The sequence below is a fragment of the Populus euphratica genome, unplaced genomic scaffold, assembly GCF_000495115.2.
Source record: "Populus euphratica unplaced genomic scaffold, PopEup_1.0 scaffold225.1, whole genome shotgun sequence".
Classification (NCBI taxonomy): Eukaryota; Viridiplantae; Streptophyta; class Magnoliopsida; order Malpighiales; family Salicaceae; genus Populus; species Populus euphratica.
Genome location: NW_011500107.1, coordinates 180,049 through 202,614, shown reverse-complemented (window position 1 = coordinate 202,614; position 22,566 = coordinate 180,049). Strand labels below are relative to the sequence as shown.

General features: G+C 30.0%; 1 protein-coding gene across 4 annotated transcripts; it reads left to right on the top strand.

Moving 5' to 3' along the window:
- Nucleotides 1-1,891: 1,891 nt before the first annotated feature.
- LOC105109661 (long chain acyl-CoA synthetase 1) lies at nt 1,892-22,548 on the top strand. 4 transcript variants are annotated; one of them, XM_011004434.1, is made up of 20 exons: nt 1,892-2,022; nt 2,437-2,607; nt 2,980-3,043; nt 3,116-3,205; nt 3,342-3,398; nt 3,479-3,527; nt 3,929-4,005; nt 4,114-4,153; nt 18,523-18,617; nt 19,024-19,191; nt 19,545-19,655; nt 20,033-20,120; nt 20,219-20,285; nt 20,394-20,469; nt 20,711-20,828; nt 21,158-21,403; nt 21,483-21,622; nt 21,726-21,908; nt 22,108-22,227; nt 22,313-22,548. In XM_011004434.1, the coding sequence occupies exons 2-20, from the start codon at nt 2,456-2,458 to the stop codon at nt 22,358-22,360; spliced, it is 1,989 nt and encodes a 662-aa protein (XP_011002736.1). In that variant the 5' UTR covers nt 1,892-2,022; nt 2,437-2,455; the 3' UTR covers nt 22,361-22,548. The 4 variants fall into 4 exon arrangements, with proteins under 4 accessions (XP_011002736.1, XP_011002737.1, XP_011002739.1 ...); XM_011004435.1 differs by having other exon boundaries at nt 2,432-2,607; XM_011004437.1 differs by having other exon boundaries at nt 2,010-2,097.
- The last annotated feature ends 18 nt before the right edge of the window (nt 22,549-22,566 follow it).

The following is a 22,566-nucleotide window of genomic DNA, read 5'->3' as shown; positions in this document are numbered from 1 at the left end:
CAAACTAAATATTAAATGATAGAATTAGAAATAAAAAATATAATTTTTTTTAAATTACAATAAATAATATTTTGTGAGATAATATATAGCAGCACAACTTTGCAACTTCTTAAATAGTGAACAAAATGATTTTAAACAAATATTTTATACTAAAATTTTATATAAACTATGTATTAACTTGTAAGTGGGACATTATGAATGATATTCTATGAGGAATTAACTATTGCTTATTTTTATATAAAACTTTATATAATTTGTTTGTTTATAATAGTACGATGTGTTTTATGTACTATATATGTTTGTCACAAATCCAAATTTAAAAAATAATGATTTTATTTTTTTGTTATGAAAAATTAAAGAAGGGTTTTGAACCTAAAAACTAAAAAAAAAATACACTTTAGTTGAGCTAAAAAATAATGTAAATAAATTCTTTCAAAAAAAAACTTATCGATGCTTTTTTGTATTATTTTATTTTAAATGCAAAGAAAAAATACATTTAAAGAAAACACGCGCGCGGGAGCGCGTATATATATATATATGGGAGATAGTGATAAATGTGAGCACGTGCAAAGGAGAAACAACAACACAATTTCAACCAGCTCATTTAACACCCTCGGCTTATCCTCTTCCAATAAGATTATTTATTCATCAGTTTAAATATTGAATGGCAGCAACATCTCAGTCTCTCTGCAACTATTTTATTCTGGTCGCTTTCCTCATTCACTTCACCAGTAAGAGTACTGGTGATCAGCTAAGATATTTTTATAAAAAAAAAATATTAAATAAAAAAATTATGTGTGAGTTTTCTTGAAACACAAACATTTCCCTGTAAAAATATATTAGGTCTAGCACTTGTTAAATCTAATCATGATTGTGCTTAATAATATGCCATATTTCAAATAAATTAGGCTTGAGAGTATATTAAATTTTAGGTGTTGTAGCTAGCCAGACCGGTCATAATTGAATCAGGATTAATAGGTTTGGTACTAGCCAGACCCAGTCATAAATAGACTTGACAGCATGCCAAGCTTAAATATATTGAGTTAGTGCTAGCTAGACTTAAGAAATAATTAAGTATAACACCATCAATTCTATAAGATTTTATATAAAATTGTAAAAGAAATTATTTTTTAATAAATAGGTTTAATTAAACAAATTTATACTCCACTAAAATTATTTGATATATTAAAATATTTCATGGTCAGCATGTCATCATTTTTTAGTTAGATAAAAAAGTGGAATATAATTCATAATACAACTCAAAATATCACAAAAATAAAATTACGTTTTAATTCTTTATTTTCATAAAAAAAAATAAGATTCTTAAGTTATAAATACACCATGAAATTTTAAGAAAAAAGTTCACAATTTTATTCTCCATTGCATATATATTATGAGAACATTTCTCTATAAAATATTATTATATTTTTTAAAAAATATATATTTTTTTAAATATCAAAGAATAATTAATTTCATTAAAAAAAATTTTACAAGTAATAATTATAAATTATTTTGACCTGCCATGCACCAAATTTGCCTTATTAAAAAAGAAAATGAAATCATGGGATTATTTAATTAATTTATTATCCAAACCAGAAACCTTTTCGAGGAACCTTGTTCCTATGTACTTAATTTGTTATTACATCGTCAATTTGCTATTTCCTAAATATGGAATGATTGTGTTTAGTATCCTATGTGCATGGTGGTGAAGTGCATCTACTGCATTTATGATGGGTTTTCCTTTCCATGCCATTAATTTGGGTGGGTGGTAGCAGGTTAATTTGTCTGTATTATAATTCATTAATTAGCTTGCCGGACCACAATCTGTCCTACATAATTATTAACTTTTTTTTTATCTAGTAATTCTGTAAATTATAGAGTAATCGATCATTGTGGGCACTTTTTAATCTTTAATCTTGATTTTGCTGCTATGCTCTATATAACCACCCTAGGTGTGATGCCTGTTAACTAGACTCTTTTCGTTTTGTTTTTCCTTCTCCTCCTGGGTTTTGGTATCTGCAGGTGAGCAGGTCAACCTTTGTCATGTCATGCATCACCTTTTATCTTTTCCAGTAATTGATCTGACTTCACAACACGGTTAGGAAGAAACACACCGTTAATGTTAGTTAAAAGAAAGTCTGGGCTTATATTGTTAACTAACTTGATTTTCCTTTTCCTTTTTTATTTTTTGGCTTCAAACATCAGTTTTGATGCTAATTTATTCGCTGATTTTTCTCCCACAATCTCTTATATTTTTTGTGGTGCTGAAATTTTAGTAGACTAGTCGCAGAGTTTTAGCTGAGTTACGCCGGCCATTCCTGAATCTTGCTTGCCAGTGACGGTAGTTGACCGCCAACTTGAATGTTTTAAATGGCGCCTCTTAATCTGCGCTTATGGGACATTTGTATCTAAATCTGTACGTTTTCTGTAGAGCAGCGGGTGAAACAGCAAACTAATGGCATTGAAGGCATTTGCTGCTCAAGTTGAGGAGGGGAGGGAAGGAAAAGATGGGAAACCTTCCGTTGGTCCCGTGTATCGTAATATACTATCCAAGAAAGAATATCCTCCTCTTGATCGCGATGTGACCACTTCTTGGGATATTTTCAGGTATGAAATTGATCAGCAAGAGTAGTAGGAATCTCAGCTTGTATTAAGCAACATCCTTCTGTTATGCTATCAAGTATTAATTTAAAGCTAGACCTTAAGGTAATGGAAGCCAAAGCTTGCTACAAACTATGTTGGTTTTGCAGGTTTAGATGGTTAAAGAAACTAAGTTTGATACAATTAGACATGTTTGCTTTTATATGTGAGAATTAATGGAGATAGAACATAGATGTTTAGGCAGAATGGCAGCCCATGTAGCTTGCCAATGATGTTGGCTGGAGTTTAACTTGAAAGCTTCGATATTGAGATGCTTTTGACTTTTTTGCGCTTGTTATAAATTTTTTCTCTTGACAATGAAAATCTTTCGATGCATAGTTCATCTGCCAAGAAGTATCCTGGATATAAAATGCTTGGATGGCGTAAATTTGTTGACGGGAAGGTAAATATCTGGTTGAAAGTTCTGTAGATTAGAACAGTTGGGGCAGTTTTTTTTACTTCAATCCTTCTTTAGGTGGGGCCTTATGTCTGGAAAACTTACAAGGAAGTTTATGACGAAGTTTTGCAAATTAGCTCTGCATTGCGGGCATCCGGTGCTGAACCAGTAAGCATAGACATGTGCATTTAGCAGGGACTTGGATTAGAGTGACTTTGGATTTGAAGATTTGGCATTAAAGCTTTCTTTCTTTTCTTTTCCCTTTTTTCATTTTTCCTGTGCCATAATTAATTTCTGGTGGCAGGGCTACCGAGTTGGTATTTATGGATCAAACTGTCCTCAATGGATCGAGGCAATGGAGGTCTGCTTTCTTTAACATTCTACGACTTTCCGTTTATTGGCTGAGCTTTTATTTTCTGTACTTTCGTTGTCTCTGTGTAGGCTTGCAATGCCCAAAGCTTAGTCTGCGTGCCTCTCTATGATACTATTGGTAAACTTCTTTCTACATTACTCTCAATATAGGATTAAATCTGTGCTCTCTTTCGGTAAAAAAAGACAAAAAAAGGTTTCATCACTGGTTTTTTTTTCAAGCTGTAAATCCACTGGTGTGGGTGGTGTGATCGGATTCTGCAGCTGAAAGCTTTGCGAAGGAGAAAATCTTCATTTTTAGTTTTTTTCCTTTGTGCTTTCTACTTCAACTGAAAGTTGACAGTAAACTTCAAATAACCATTAGTGGCATGCGCTCTAGTTTTAAATCCTGCATTCCTCCGTCTCTCTGTAAGTCATTTATTAATATTCTAGAGATGGGTTTCCGAGGGGGCACCATGCATCTCGACCTTTCTGATTCTTCTCTCCAATTTAAGCAGGGGTTATTGGTTTTCTTGACTGCAGGTCCTCGTGCTGTAAACTTTATTATAGATCACGCGGAGATTGATTTTGTCTTTGTCCAGGACAAAAAAGTGAAAGAAGTAAGAAAAGTTTTTTCTGTTTTCTGATGATCATATGTATTCTCTTCCGCATGACGCTGCTTATAAGAGCTGCAGATTCTCTAATTTGACATGCACTTCTATTTGCAGCTGCTAAATCCTGATTGCGCATCTGCTCAGCGGCTTAAAGGTAAGTATTAGTGGACAGTCTGGAGAAGATTTGCTCGGAATGTTATCAAAATTTAAGTGCGATGGTTCTGGTGTAATCTTTTTCAACTAATTCATACGTGAGAGTTGCAAGAGATCGCTAAATAAATTGCCTGCAACTAGAATAAAATTTAAGATTGTAGGAAAGTAACTAGCAAGCATATAAACTTAAATAAGATGAATTAAACAAGTAAATCCTTTTCACTTAAACATGCATGCAAAGAAAGCTATATATTTTAGTATATTTACCTATTGGAGCACGTGGAATATAAAGGACATGCATGTCCCTTTGCTTTCAAGTGTCGTATTTTTTTGTCCTTATTGCTAGTTATTTGGCATAGATGGATTGACTATAATCAACATTCTAGTATTCTTACACCAAAATTTTTATTAGTTGTATTATTAAATAAGGTTCATGAACTAAAAAAACAAACTCAAAAATCTCTCAACAGAAAACTTACTTGACCTTAAGCTCTACTAAGGAAAAATAGTGTGGAAAAGTTGAGAAAAGCGAATGAGAGACAGCTAAAGACCTCCTGCTTTGTGTGCACCAAACATCTCCTCGTGAGCTCCTTTTTATACTGATTTCTTGATACAAAACTAATGCATAATAATTATCGTAATTACTATATTTAATTCTCATCATTTTATTTTAATTACCCCGCCATAAAAAAATAAAAATCTAACAATTCTTGTCTTAAAAACGTTGTTAAAGACCAGATTTTCTACTTAGAAAATAACATTATTCATGGAGAGAATTATTATTCAGATTGTTTATTCATAATTTGAGTAAACAAAAAGAAATTAATATAATTATTTATTAGCCACAAATTATTTAACAGTTGAGTAAACAAAAAGAAATTAATAAAAAACAATTATTTATTAGCCACAAATTATTTAACAACATATCTAAGTTGAAGCTAATGCCTAAACCCAATCCCTAAGACTAGGATCGAGTCCAATCAAACGAGCATATATATGACCTAAGCCCAAAACTCACTTAACCTAAAGTATTTTGCAACATTCTCATTATTAGAATCAAACATATCAATTATATAAAGAAAAATTATGGAAAAAAAATTTTTTCCTTAAATTTATATAAAAAAATTGTTAAAATTTTAACAGAGTCTTCCCTATATTAACAATCTCAAATTATCGATAATTATCCTACATACATTTTATATTCATTTCTCAACCATGTCATAGTCATTTTGAGTTTCAATAGCAAATTATTCATGGGCACAAGAATAGTATTTCACATATTCATTTCTTTTATATTAGGCATACATTAATTCATAAATAAATGAAAATAAACAAAAGTACAACATAATACAATTTATGTTCTAACATTTAATATAAAAAAGTTATTATTATATTTCAAGTTATATAATTAATTAAAGATAAAATACATTAGTATTCATTTAATTCATAAATCATACAAAAAAAACTATAAGACTTAAGACATTAGTCCTGACGTGAATGTGATAGACTTACAATTACATCATGTTTGAAATAATTATATTAAAAACAAAAATATAGCAGAAAAGAGAAAATCACACAATACATGCGCGCGTGCACATATATATATATATACACACACACACTTAAAGATATGCAATTGTAGTTCCTTGTTCTCATATAATCTTCCTTTATTACGTGTAGATTCACCATTCTTGAAATCATTCAACATTCTCATTTTATAAATATTATTAATTATTTTTCATTATGAACACCATTCATACTACTTTTTTCCAAATCTATGAAGGCTATTGTCAACACTAATGATCATTAGTCACCACCATTATTGAGACCGACTAATCAAATCTTTGATAATGTTGACATCAACATAGCAGGTTGATGCCATTAACTATTTCAGTTCTAAAATAGTTAATTAGGTTTTCATAATACCTTGAAAATAATTTTGGAAATGCCAATGTCAAGAGTTCTTGACACTTCTGCTCGACAAGATACAAAGTAATACTAACACCGTATTGATTCTCCCTTTTTAGAATGGGCTAATGTTGCAGGTAGGTAAGAGACAATATCCATCAATGGATCCCTTTCTGTGTTATTACCATACAACAAGTTATACCCTCTCCTCCGCATAAAAGACGGGTCAGTCCTTGCTCCCTATCATATACGAACCATCTTACAACATGTTTTCCCAAAACCACATTATTATTCCAATCCTTGAAATTTCAACTTGAAGCTCTAATACCAAATTATAATATTCTCATTACTGGAATTAAACATTTAAATAATATAAAGGAAAATCAGAATTAAACATTTAAATAATATAAAGGAAAATCATGGAGAAGTTTTTTTTCTTTTTACCAAAATTATCTAATTATTGCTAAAATTTCAATAGAGTCTCTCTCCTATACTAGGAGGTTTTAGATATCTACAATTATCCTACACACATATTATACTTATTTCTAAACTATATCACAATCATTTTGATTCTCAACAGCAAATTATTTATAGGCACAAGCATAGTATTTCACATACTCATTTTCTTTTACATTAGGCATATATTAATTCATAAATAAACAAAAATGAACAAACACTAAGATTAAAAGTACAGTATAACAAAATTTACATTCTCACATTTAATATAAAAAAGGTATTATTATATTTCAAGTCATATAATTCTTTAAAGACAAAATACATTAGTATTCATTTAATTCCTAGATCATACAAAAGAAAACTAGAGGACTTAAGACATTACTCCTGGCATGAATGTGATGCACCTGCAATTACATAATGTTTGGAATAATTATATTAAAAATAAAAATATAGCATAGAAGAGAAAATCACACAATACATGCACGCCCGCATGCACGCGCACATACTTTATGATACATAATTGTAGTTCCTTGTTCTCATCTAATCTTCCTTTACTACTTGTAGATTCACCATTCTTGAAATCATTTAACATTCCTATTTTCTAAATATTATCAATTATTTTTCATAAGGAACACCAATCGTACTACTTCTTTCCAAATCTGGGGAGACTATTGTTGACACAAATGATTCCTATAAGTGTCATTAGTCATCATTACTAGGACCAACTAATCAAATTTTTGGTAATGCTAACATCGATATAATCGGTTGATGCCATTAACTATTTCAAATCCAAAATAGTTAATTCATTTTCATAATACCTTGGAAATAATTTCAAGAATGCTGATATTAAGAGTTCTTAACATCATTAGCTATCACCGCAGGAAAGCTAATCAAGTTTCATGAGTTTGTCAATACCGACATTATCCATTGATATCATTAACTAATCGTCACCCAAATAGTTAATTAGGTTCAATATTCCTCAATTCTCTATAATGGTCATACCAATGTTAGTAAATCTTACTAACATCATTAGCCTACCTTATTTTGGATTGGCTAATCAAATCCAAAAGGTGGTTATTCATCATTGCTAACTTTGATCTATAATTCAAATCTAATTTACATTCCCCCATTTGTATCATTCTTATTTGATCTATAATTCAAATCTAGTTTACATTCCCCCATTTGTATCATTCTTATCTTTTCTCCTTTTGGTTTCATTTAAAAGCAAAAGATTCATAAATTAAACAGATTAATAAGATTCCCCTTATTTAAGGATGGTATAGATAGAGAATACTTATCTGCTACAAAGCTCGACTCATACTCCCTTGTTGCTCTTGTACACCTCTTATCGTTCCTCCTGAATCCATAAGTACACCATATTATTTCGTACTCAAATCACATTTCGCAAAATAACAACAATAATGGCTACAACATTCATTCCTTTTTTATTATTATTTTTTCCTTACATGTGCATCCCTATTATATCCTTTAGGATTATGATTCATTATCAAATCATAACGAATATCACAAATTCAATTTCAAATATGGTTTATTTCTTTTCAAAAGTCGGGATATGACGCTACATATTTTACAAAGGGAGGGAAATTGAATCCCATCATTAACATGGCTAAGTTTCTCTGTTTTATTAATTTGGCCAAATATGCCAGTAGGGTGGCTGACGCGATCAAAAGATTGATGTTTTCTCCTAAATGTTAAAGTGTTGAAGTAATAAATAACCCGATAAGACCGGATCGAATCACAAAAAGGTTAACTATATAAACAACAACAACAACAACAATAATATAAGGCGTCGGTAGGAGTGGAACCAAAAATTGTCAATCTATTTATCTGTTTCTGACACGGTTGACGACATAAGCCATGAAAAGACAAAAAACAAAAGTTAAAGAGAACTTTGAGATATAAGATTAATGTGAAGATGTGAAGATTAAACAATAAAAATAAATATCAAGGTTAGAAGATTCATTAATGGTATTTCAAACAAGTATAGTATAAACTCTTTTTATTACTTAACTAGAAACCATGTACAAAGGAGGTTCCAATCAGATTATAAATAGTTAACATGATTACATTAGTTATCTTATTCGAATAATGCTAATACTAACTTATGTTAACAACAAATCAAGTTCCTTTTATAGCACAAGTGTCGGTTATACCATATGGTTCAGTTATGAAAGTAGTAAGTATTTGTTGTATCAAGTGTTACATAACATAAATCTAGATTACAAGATTACAAATACAAAATATGTTAGTATCAAACACTAAAGTCTATGTTAAGTTTATACTATATTTATTCTCACCCTATTAGTGTAACCTTTTTACCTTGATATAATAAACTTAACTAAACATAATGAAAGAAGAGAAACATGAATAAACAAGATAAAAACATAAATAAGATATAAGTTAATTGATGCGAACCTCATGATCACATAGTCACACAACCCACACGCAAAGACACCAATTCCAGAAAAGCCAAGTAAATCAGGTTTGATAGAAGTGTGACACAAAGATAACTTGTACCTAAGCACCAGCACTATTGGAAATGTAAGTTCTCCCTCGGTTGATCATGACTGAGAATTATTGATTTATTAACTAATTATTGAGTGGGTAACCACATCTTAACTTGGTAACAATTCTAATCTTCTTGTCTGAGTAAAATATCATTACTAACATCAGAATTTGTTATCTGAGTAAAATATCATTACTAACATAAGAATTTGAACAAACTTGATATATGAAAGTTCTAGGAAACTGTCTTAGGTTTCCAACAAAGAAAAATTAAGGTCATTTGAACTTATAGAAATCAAGATATGAGCTAAACACTAACAATATCTAGGGTGTAGGACATATTCGACCTTCTTTGTTGTTGTTAAGATTTAAACTTCCAAACAGCAGAATTGAGTTTTGCATTTCACATGAATGTTTTATGTCTATGTCTTAGCTTTCTAACCATATAAACCAAATTCAAATCCAAGATCTACAACTCTAGATATGACCCAATGACTTAACAGTGTTTCACTTTGGACTGAACCAGCATCTCTTTTCTAAGCTTCACCCTCTCTTTGTCTTCTCAATTTCAGTAGTTGAACTTATCAATCAATCCTTTGATTTATATGATAGGCCTGCATTTAAAATAAATATTTACTATAAATTAAAGGTATCTTATAGCATCAGACTTGTTCTTATAAAACATGCTTTAGTTATGGAATTATTAATACTTCAAGTGCAAAATACTGATATAAAACCTTGATAAAAAATACACTTTTAAGTACTAATCAGTGATGGCTCAACTTCTCCTTATGTATTTATCTATATTTAAAGCTCTAGAGCTCCAAACTAAGCGGGATTAGACTCATTAGAAATCTAACACCCCAGGTTACAACTTTTATGAAGAAACCCTTCTCAAATTTTATCATCTTTAGGAATCCTCTCATGAATCAAAGCGATAAATCTGCCCAATTGTTCATCAATGGATTAAATGCATCTCCAATTATCCTTATTCCCCTTTTCCCCCTTTTCTTTCTCAAGATAGCCAATCCCATGTCGTATATATGGCAACCATCCTAAATATAACGTTCCAAGGTCGTTTACGCTAATTTTGCCCTTCTTCCTCTCTTTTTTTTTTTGTAAGGTGGTCTTAAACCACTTCAAGAAACATGCATATTCTTTTTTTTTATGATCTCAAACATTTCGCAACTATCCCCAAAAGACATCATAGATCATACATATGACCCATAAACTCCTTTCAACCCTTCATAACTTGCAAAACCAATTTACACAATTCTGATATCATCAAGTTATCTTGTTTTCTTTGTTAATAAACTTTTCGCTACACATAATTTACTCATAATTTTCATAAGAAATCTTAAAACTCCCCCTCCCCCTACTAATTCCTATCTTGGTCGAACTTGACCCCAAAGGAACTAAAGGTTCCTTCTTCTTAGATGATAATTTTCCTTTGTAGTTATCATTCACATTACAAAAACACATCATAAATAATTTATTAAGGAAAATCATAAGTTATACCCCTTTTATTTACCCTCTTAGCGGTTCGTCACCTTGGGTCCTTTTTTCCATTGATTTTTTTTGTTCTCCTTGCATTATTTCATATTCAAAGTAACCTATAACAATTTAATTGATCTAATTCTAAGTAATTTTTCATTTCCCCCAAATTGAGTTTAAGAACCCAAATTCTCAATCAAGAAAATTGCATAATTTCAACCAAATTGAAGCTTAATTCATTCAATCAAAAAAATTACATAATTTCAACCAAATTGAAACTTAATTCATAAAATTGAGTTTAAAACTCCTTACTTAAAGGTAATCTAAACTTCACTTCTCAATTGATTGAAAAATTTTAACTCCTTTCTCCTTGCATGTAGTCGGCCACCCACACCTTTTCTCTTCACAATTCTCACACATGTTTCTTATAATTTCTCTTATTAAATAATGTTTTTCTCCTACCAATTTGTTTAAAACTTGTAAATTTTACTCAAGTTTGTTGTTTCTCCCTCAAATTTTGATGGAAAATCTTGTTTTTTGTGTGTGCCGTGCTAGTTTTCAAAAGAGAAGAAATAGAGTATTTATATCTCCATTTCTTGTTAATTACACTCTGATCCCATCTTTATTCTATTTTCACAATTTAAGCCATACCCCTTATGTTTTTCATAATTTTTCTTTTCTTTTATAACTGCATTAGTATTATAATTGTTATTATAATTATAATTATAATTAATTATTTTTGTATAAGTTTGTTCCCAGGGTTTTACATATTTTCTTTAAAAACTTTAGTGCCCTACAAGCTAATTTTAACTATTCAACTTCTTATTATATAAGTTACAAGAAAATCTTGTAATCTTATAATGTGAGATTGATAGTTTTTGAGTTGATAAAATATGCAAACCATGTATTCTTTGAAATCAATTTATCATTTACTAATAATTTATTTTTAAAAAGTTATTATTTCATGTTAAAGTACTTTTGTTGAAGAATAATTTTCAATAAAGCCTTAACCCTAAAAGTGAGTGGATTTCACTTTTAAGTTGGCATCAAATATGTCCATCAATCATGTTTATTTAAAATAAATTTCTAACAATCCCCATGTGAATAAAAAATTTGACAAAATATAAGAACATGAAAATTCATAGAAAGAAAAATGACTTGGTAGATCACTATATCATAATAGGTAGCTTTTGATTTTAAACTTTTCTTAATGAAATATTATTAAATTTACTCGATTAATTAGTGAAGGTAATGTCTAAACTTATTAGTTAATATTTTCTTGGTAAAAGTTATCATGTAATCATTTTTGTCTAAAATTAACATGTCATCCATAAAAAGACATATAATGACACTATATTTTTTTATGTTCTTCATATAAATATATTTCTCAACTGCATTGATTTGAAACTCATTTGATAACATAATCTTTAAATTAATGATGATTATATCATCACCATATAAAAACATCGTACTTATACCTCCTTAAATAGAAACACATCTCCAAATAATATATTATTGCTTTATTTTATTATTGTATTATGATGAATATCCTTATTACTTAACTTCTATGCAAGAAATTTACAAGCACTCCTATTGTAAACTTATCTAATAAAAACATATTTTATAATTTTAGGTCCTATATTGACCTTTTTAGGACTCGGTACTACCACTAGTACAAGACACTCTTATATTTTGAGGTATTTGTAAGAAGATATTCTATCTTTTTATAATTTATATGGTGTTTTCTATAACTTTTTATGGGGTACTTTATTAAGTATATAATTGGCAATCAGAATTACAATCCATAAAAAGACATATAATAACACAATATTTATTTATATTTTTCATATAAATATATTTCTCAACTTCGTTGATTTGAAACTCATTTGATAACATAATCTTTAAATTAATGATGATTGTATCATCACCATATGAAAACACCATACTTGTGCCTCATTAAACAAACACATTTTCAAAGAATACATTATTGCTTGATTTTATTATTATATTATGATGAATATCCTTATTACTTGACTTGCATATAAGAAATTTACATGCATTCCTATTATAAATATATCTAATAAAAACACAATTCATAATTTTAAGTCCTATATTGACCTTTTTAGGACCCAGTAGTACCACTATTAAAAGACACCCTTATATTATATAAGGTATTTATAGGAATATATATATATATATATATATATATGTATGTATGTATATGGTGTTTTCTATAACTTTTTTATGGGGTACTTTATTAAGTATATAATTGACACTCAGAATTACAATCCATAAAAAGATATATAATGACACAATGTTTATTTATATTTTTCATATAAATATATTTCTCAACTTCGTTGATTTGAAACTCATTTGATAACATAATCTTTAAATTAATGATGATTGTATCATCACCATATGAAAACACCATACTAGTGCCTCATTAAACAGAAACACATTTTCAAAGAATATATTATTGCTTGATTTTATTATTATATTATGATGAATATCCTTATTACTTGACTTGTATACGAGAAATTTACATGCACTTTTATTGTAAACATATCTAATAAAAACACAATTCATAATTTTAAGTCCTATATTGACCTTTTTAGGACCCAGTAGTACCACTATTAAAAGACACCTTTATATTATATAAGGTATTTATAGGAATATATATATATATATATATATATATGTATGTATGTATATGGTGTTTTCTATAATTTTTTTATGGGGTACTTTATTAAGTATATATCATGTAATCATTTTTGTCTAAAATTAACATGTCATCCATAAAAAGACATATAATGACACTATATTTTTTTATGTTCTTCATATAAATATATTTCTCAACTGCATTGATTTGAAACTCATTTGATAACATAATCTTTAAATTCATAATGATTATATCATCACCATATGAAAACACCATACTAGTGCCTCCTTAAATAGAAACATATCTCCGAAGAATATATTAATTCTTGATTTTATTATTGTATTATGATGAATATCCTTATTACTTGACTTGTATACGAGAAATTTACATGCACTTTTATTGTAAACATATCTAATAAAAACACAATTCATAATTTTAGGTTCTATATTGACCTTTCTAGGACTTGGTAGTACCACTATTACAAGACACCCTTATATTTTGAGGTATTTATAGGAAGATATTCTATTTTTTTACAATTTATATGGTGTTTTCTATAACTTTTCATGAGGTACTTTATTAAGTATATAATTGGCAGTCGGAATTACCTCACTCCATAAGATTCGAGGTGCTCTAGAACATATCAACATTATATTCATTACTTATTTTGTTTTGTTTTTTTCTTTCAACAATGTCATGTTATTTATGTGAATAAGAAGCAATAGTTTGATGGATAATACCATTTAAGAAAGCAAAATTCACTAAAAGGTGCTTCGTAGACTCCTCTTCTATCATGCTTAGTATCTTTATCTTTTTATTAAGCTAATTTTTAACTTTATTCTTGTAATGTTTAAATATTTTAAGAGCCTCATCTTTGTTTTTTAGCAAAAACAATATTATAATACCTTATGCAATCATCTATAAAAATAATGTAATATTTATTTTTCTCACCCCTAGCTTACATAAAATTTAAATCACCAATACCAGATTTAATTAAAAAAAGGTTTTATGAATTTGTTTTCATTAGTTCTTTTAATTGTTTTTTATAAATTTTGATTCTGCACAAACCTAACACTTATGATTTTTCTTAAAAACTATACTTGGTAAATATTCAATATTAATTAAACTTTGTATAGATTATAGTTCACATGTTCTAACATATCATGCCATATATCACAAGATTCAAGCAATTAAGAAGATGAGGCATCATTATTATTATTCATTTCATTATTTGTTATAATGGTTTTTGAATTTATTTTGAAGAGGTCATCACAAAGATAGGCATCATTTTCAACAAACATCACATTTTTAGTGAGTATAAATTTGGTACTCTTAACTATCATTTTAAAATTATTTTACTTAACAATAAGACAAATACCAAGTCTTTTCTAGTATCAGTAACATGAACCATATTGTTGAGGGTGAGAAGCTTTCTTTAAGTCATGTTTAGTATGATGTTCCCGATGCCCAATACCTTAGAGATTAATGAATTCTTCATATATAAAAGTTCATCATCCACTTCTTTATAGGTGGAAAACATTTTCTTATCGGCGCATACATGTCTTGTTGCACTAGTATTAACCCATAGCTCCTTGGGATTTTTTGTCGATTTGACTTTGAAAACAAAAATAAACAAATTCAATTTAACACATCATTTATCAACCTTAATGATATTGGCTTAAATAGTCATTTCTTTTTAGGATTTTCATATTGATATTTGTTTATACAATTCTTGGTTTGGTGTCTAATCTTATGCATATAAAGCTCTTTCTATTGAATTTTTTTGACGATTCCTTTCCTTTTTATAAAAAGCCTTTTCTTCAGGTTTTTTAGATAACTCATTCAACAATGTTTGTATTAGGGGCTATAGTGGAAAAGTTGGCTCTTTTTTCAAAGAACTTAGTGTCCTCTTTTATCCTCAACCTTAAAATGAAGTCTTTAACTCTCATGTTTTTACATTTATGTTTAAGGTAGTTCTTAAATTTAAAAGGAAAATGTGCATTTCTTTTTATAATTATAGCTACTTGAAAGGATTCACTCAAAATTATTCTTTCATCATAAATATCATGCAATATAAATTAAAACTCTTGAACTTGTCTTATTATAATCCTTAAATCGATCATCTTAAAATCCAAAAATTTATCGACTATCAATTTCTTTTATACCAACATCTCTAGCTTTGTATTTCCAATCCAAAGCTCTACATAATGTCTTTATACTCTTGATTGAACTATACACACTAGGGGTGTTCACGGTTCGGTTCGAGTCAGTTTTTTAGCATTAAAAACCAAAGAAAAAACAAAATGTTTTTGTTGTTGTCGTTGTATACCTTAATCTGGGACATGGAGATTGCCCATGAAGGTTATCCAAGGATGAAAAAATCAAAATAAGTCGTTGTATACCTTAATTTGAAACACACATCTACATTTAGCAACTGATTGTTACTTCCTATAAAGCAATCTCCACGTCCTTATGCTTTGCATCTGTGGTGGAATGACTGAGAGAAAAGAGAACAGAGGGGAAGGAGAGGGAAGGAGGGGTGGGGTGGCCTGGAAAGGGGGAAAGAGGAAATGAAAGAGGCGGTTAGAAGGGTTAGGATATTTAGTTTTCATACCTTTTTTTTAGATTCAATTAAACCGATTCAGTTTGGCCCCGTTCAATTGGTTTAAGCTTTTTTAAACTGGAACCAAATCGAACCGAGTGATTTTTTATTTTTTAATTGATTTATTTGATTTTTCCTATCAGTTTAGTTTTTTCAGTTAATATTTTCTTGGTTTTTTTGTTTAATCGATTGGTTGGTTTTTTTTAACACTCCTAATACACATCATATAGTGTGTTATCAAATTCATTCAAGATATAGTTCTTGCATATGAAATCACTATAATTTCATACATTTACAACCGCACAATGATAGGATTGGATTCACTATCTAATAGATTTGATGCTTCTTGAGACAATATCTTTGTCTAGTTCAAAGTGGTTAGATAGAAAGACATCTTTTTTTGTCACCTTTTAAAGTTTAATACATTGAATTTTTTTGGTTTTCTTACTATACATCACAGACGGTGACCGAAATAGTATTACCAAAGTAACATTAAGTATAGTAACCAGATCTCGAGTTGAAGTCTATGTAAACTTTCTCAAATAACATCCAAATGTATATGATTAAAATTTGGTTTTAAACTTGCAAATGACAAAGAATTATAGTAGATAAAAAATTCAACAAAAAAAATTAAGGAGATAATTTCTAACTTATAATTATTATTTTTATTATTTATAAACGATGTTATCATAAATTAAATTAAACATAAACAATTAAAAAAATAAAATGATAAAGCCTTAAGATTGTTATCAAAATTTAATTAAAGTTTTATAGGTTTAATTTTGTTCGCCTAAATATACGAGAGTTGCAATAAATAGTTTAACATTATCATTAAATATGTTGTATGCAATTTGACCTTTTAAAATAAAGTAACTAGCAAGTATACAAACTACTTGAACAAATAAATCTTTTTTATATAAACATACATGTAAAAAAAGCAATATATTAAATAAATTGTTTAGTATACTTATTTACTTATTGAAGCCCATAGGATCATATAATTTTCAAGAATTGTGTACTTTGCTTTTAAGCTTTATTACTCATCATTTGGTGTAAAAAAGTTGATTGTAATTAGCTTTTCAAGATTCCAACAATACCATTAAGATCTAGAATGACTATTAAAAAAAAGAGTTGAAATGTTTGGAAAGCAAATGAGAGAAGACAGAAGAGCTACTACTTTGTGTGTATAAATAATTTATCATTCAATCCTTTTTTATATTGATTTTCTAAACCAAAATTGATGCAAAGTTAATTGTGATAATTAATTGAATTAATTATCATTATTTTACTTTAATTGCCTACCATAAAAAGATAAACCAGGTAGTTTTTGCCTTAAAAACTAGATATTTTTACTTATAAAACAAAAGTGTTCAAAAAAAGAAAGATTATTGTTTATTCATATGCTAGCTAAACAAAAATAATTTGGCAAAAAAAAAATTATAAGCAAAAAAATTATTGTAAGTCCAAACCTAGATCTCAGGACTCGAACCTACGTCAAGTTAGAGAGTAAGGATGTACATTGGCGAAGCCACATAGTTGCAAAGGGGGGCTATTATCCCGTTAATTTTTTTGTCAAAATAATTTTTTTGTTAGCTACTTGTTAGCTTCTTTTTTCTATATTAATTAGTTATTGAAAATATTAGATTTTATAATAATTTATAGGTTTGTTGAATTAATATATGTATGAGTAATATTATATACTAATAAATATGAATTGAAATAAGTTTTAATGAATTGATTAGTATTTTGCCATGAATTTCATATGAAAAATGATGGTGATGAATTTACTAGTGATTAAAAGGACAACTAAAAAAATTACAAACATAATAAATAAATTAAAAAAAAATATTTAATATTTATATTTAATTCACTTGTATAAAACAATAAGTCAGAAAGAACAACATCAATTTGTGACAATTCTTTTAAGCTATGATTTTAGATGTTATGTATCATATGTCAACATAGAATTATTGCCAAGAACTTTTGTAGTCTTTAGAAGATTTAGAAATAGATAAATAAAATTTTGTTGCATATATTGATAAAGATATTTTTAATGAGATTAAAAATAAAATTATCATAAAACAGTTTTAAAATATAAAATCTTAAAGAGAATAATTATAATATAAATTTTTTTATTTTAAAAAATCTTAAATTAATTTTGATTAACTTGAGTTAATACATTTTTTTATATAACACATATCTTATTTTAAGAATTCTTAAATTAATTTTAATTAACTTGAATTAATACATTTTTTTATATAACACATATCTATATAATATATAATATTAAATATTTATTAATAATTTATCCTTCCATTTAAAAAATTATAACCGTGTCAGTGAGGATGTACGACTTAAACTTAAATTTCACTTGTTTCCGCTGTAAAAACTTTAATGCCCTATGAAATTAATTGTGACTCTTTAACTTCTCCATATAAGATTTAAGAAACTCTTATAATATCTTAATCATGGATTAAGGGTTTTTTAGTTTTTTTATAAAAAAAAAACATGACAATCATAATTTCTTTGAATTCAATTTTTCATATACCAATAATTTATCTTAAACAATTTAATATCTATATTAAAATATTTTTATTAGAGAATAATTTTCAGTAAATTATTAACCTTAAAAATAAGTTTACTCTGCTCTTAATTTGTACTTCATTGACATGTTTATTTAAAATAAATTTCTAACAATACATCCTACTAAGTTTAATTGTGATTGCAGCAATTGTTTGCTTCACTTCTTTGACGGAGGAAGAGAAGGATCGGGCAGCCCAAATGGGGATAAAATCATACTCTTGGGAAGAGTATCTATGCATGGTTAGATATAACTTCACCTTCATGAAATTTATCAGTTGTCTTGTGTGGAGATATAGTACTTGTTCAGATTGAGAAAAGTCCTCGTCTAATCCGTATCCAGGTCCTCTCTTTCCGAGCGATGATAATTGAAGATAGTTGCAATGTTAATATATATAGTTGAGGCTAGAGGGTTTTCATATGCTGTTTAAACTCCTACTATATTTGACATTATTTTGCATCAGAGTGAACTGTATAAAACTAGATAAACTTATTTTTAACCTTGATAAAGTTCTGAAGGGTACGAGACACTTCCTTGCTTACAACTGCTGGGAGTACTGCTCCGATTAATTGATAGAATGTAGTAGATACAATATTGCTTTTTTTCCTGGTTACTTTGTGGTTAGTTTTTTAGAGTCTTGTGCATTAGGGAAAAGAGAATCCATCGGAGATATTCCCGCCTCAGCCTCCTAGCATTTGCACAATTATGTACACAAGTGGTACCAGTGGAGATCCCAAAGGTGTTGTGATATTGCATGAAACAGTTGCAGCTTTTGTCAGAGGCATTGATCTATTTATGGAACAATTTGAAGACAAGGTGGGAAAATAAATATGGTATTTTTTTATTTAGCGTTCTCTTATTATGTATGAAGTTGTATGTACAAGCAAAAACTGGTTTGAATAAACAAAATGCATCGATTCTACTGGCTTAAAATTATCCAGTAAACCAAAGTTCACCATGAGAAACCTTTTGTTTTTTTTTTCTTTGCATGTCGGTACCTGTCCTTATTATCTTAGTTGACAACTTTAACTAACGATCGGCATATATAAAAATCAGTTCTCATCTTGATTGCATGCGTCCTCTGCTTGAATATGTTGCTGTGGTCATGTATTGTTCTTCTACCTGGATTTATCTTGTTGTTTTGACACACATTTTGTGACTTAAAACAGATGACACCTGATGATGTGTATCTATCTTTCCTGCCGCTTGCTCATGTCCTTGATCGCATGATTGAGGAATACTTTTTCCGGAAAGGTGCTTCTGTTGGCTATTATCATGGGGTATGCTGCTGGAACACCACTATTTGAACTTTGAACAGGTTATTGGTCAGTGAAAGAGAGGAGGAAATGTTAAACAACTGGACTTTCTGTAGGGTATTATCACAGGGTATCCGCATAAAAATCATGACGACTACTGATAGTTGTAGTTGTAATGGACTATTGAGTGATAGTTAAACATGGAATTCGTGCTGGCAGGATACAATGATGCAGTAGGAAAAAAGAAGGAAATGAAAGAGCCATGCACTCTACTGAGTACCAATTTCACCATATGACTTGAGTGTTCACTTTCAGTTTTCCACATTCACCGATTTTCCTATAAATTCTCAGATCTTTATTAGCAATAATTGTTTCTCAAGATTATATGGGTTGATTTGAAGGATTTGAATGCTTTGAGGGATGATTTGATGGAGTTGAAGCCAACATGTTTAGCTGGTGTACCTCGAGTCTTCGAAAAAATACACGAAGGCATGGAAATCCTTATAGTAATCTATCAAGCGCACATAAATTGATCTTGAAAGATGTTTGGCAGTTCTTATTTAAGACTAGGTTCATCTGTATTTCAGGTATAAAGAAGGCATTACAAGAACTCAGTCCACTACGCAGGAAAATATTCGATACTTTGTATGGATAGTAAGTTGGTCTTCTCTTAAGTAATGAAATTTGTTCTCCATGCTAGCAATGATTGGATACAACAATTTCTGTAAAGATGCTGAAAGTACCTTTTCTGTTGTTATACAGCAAGCTTGGCTGGATGAATCGGGGTTACAGACAAAAATATGCATCGCCATTGGCAGACCTGTTAGCCTTCAGGAAGGTTGTATCTGGCCTCCCTCAATAAGTCGTATTTTACTCAAAATATAGCACACAGCTTGTAAGAAACTCCCAGAAATGACCGCACCAGTTTCCTGCTTCCAAATTTGTGGAACCCTAATTCATGGTTCCTCAATACGCTGGTCAATCAATTGACTGATTGAAAACCATTTACCATCATTTGTCTCTGCATTACTACTATCGTCTTGGCCATAAAGCTTTCATCATTGATTTCTCTTTATTAGGTGAAAGCCAAGTTAGGTGGCCGCCTTCGACTAATAATATGTGGAGGTGCATCCTTGAGCACTGAGGTGGAGGAGTTCTTGCGGGTCACGTCCTGTGCCTTTGTAATCCAAGGCTATGGTAACGAGCTCTTTCCTTAACAATGAGGACAAACATTAGGAGTCCATGTAGATTAATTGTATTGGAAAATGATGAAACATTGCTTTAAGCATATAGTTTAGGGCAACTAGGTTAATGCTTATGAAGATCTTATTCATTTCTTTATGCAATGCTATGATTTTAGTGGAGGAATGATCTTGTCTGAGCATTTTGAGTATAATCCTCAGAGATTGCCTTCTCTTGCAAGTAGCTTGATAAATGATAATCCCTTCTGATCCTGCCAGCATGGCTACTTAGGTTAATGCTCATCTTGTAGGCAATCGAATTCTCATCCACTTACATTTCTTTAGGGTTGACCGAAAGCTGTGGACCAGCCACCTTGGCCTTTCCAGATGAAATGTGCATGCTGGGTACAGTTGGGGCGGCAGCTGTATACAATGAACTGTGCCTGGAGGAGGTTCCGGAGATGGGATACGATCCGCTTGGTAATCCTTCTTGTGGCGAGATATGCCTCCGAGGGAAGACTCTTTTCTCTGGTTATTACAAGAATCCAGAGCTGACAAGAGAGAGCATGAAAGATGGGTGGTTCCATACAGGTTAAACAGTCATCGTTTCTTGTCAAACAGAATGCCTCTAGATTGGAGTACTGACTCTTTCATTCTTTGGCATTTTCAGGAGACATAGGAGAAATTCTACCAAATGGAGTTGTTAAGATTATTGACAGGAAGAAAAATCTTATAAAACTCTCTCAGGGAGAGTATATTGCTATCGAGTACTTGGAAAATGTGTACAATAACACTCCAATTGTCGAGGACGTAAGCATCGTTTCAACTCAACTTCTTAATTGAAAGTTTTATAATGTGATCGCTAGGTGCGTTGAGGTTTGATTGAAATTGCGTTATCACGTTCTTTGTTAAGATTTGGATTTACGGGGACAGCTGCAAGTCAATGCTGGTTGCAGTAGTTGTGCTTCATGAAGAAAACACAAAAAGCTGGGCGTACTTGAATGGCCATATGGGTTCATTCACCGAACTCTGCTCTCTCCATCAGCTACAGGAACTTGTCCTCTCAGAGCTAAAGACTACGGCTGAAAGAAACAAGGTAGTCTCTGCTGAACCTGAATTTCAAACCAATGCGACCTGTCACTAACTTCCTCTCAGGCTTTCCGCTGTTTGCTATATCTGTAGCTTCAGAGAATCGTTTTAACCTTTTCAAAGTTTTCAAGGAAGTTATTTGAATTCCTTCAAGTCAGCTGATAGTTTTGTTTTTTTAACAATTCTTCCCCATTTCTTATTATCAGTTGAAAGGTTTTGAACATATCAAGGGAGTGATACTGGAGTCCTGCCCCTTCGACATTGAAAAGGATTTGGTGACTGCAACCTTGAAGAAGAAGAGAAACAAGTTGGTTAGCCACTATCGGGTAAATAAATGGAACAACTCCCTTCCTGTGCTTGCACCTGTTTAACAATTGCCTATTAATTTCCAACTTATTTAATGATGTACAGGTGGAAATTGATGAACTTTATCAAAAACTGGCCGGAGGACGAGCATGATCAAGTTCCATAGAGCGTGCAATGTTACCTCTTTAAGCCCCCCCATAAAACGTGTATATCGACAAGAACCTCGTTATCTCTCCTGCTCTTTACATAATTGCAGCCCTCTAATAACGTTGAAGCTAGTAATAACCATGCCGGCTTTTCATGTGATAATAATGATTATCGTAGGTTTCGAGATTGGGATAGCTGTTGACATGAAAAAG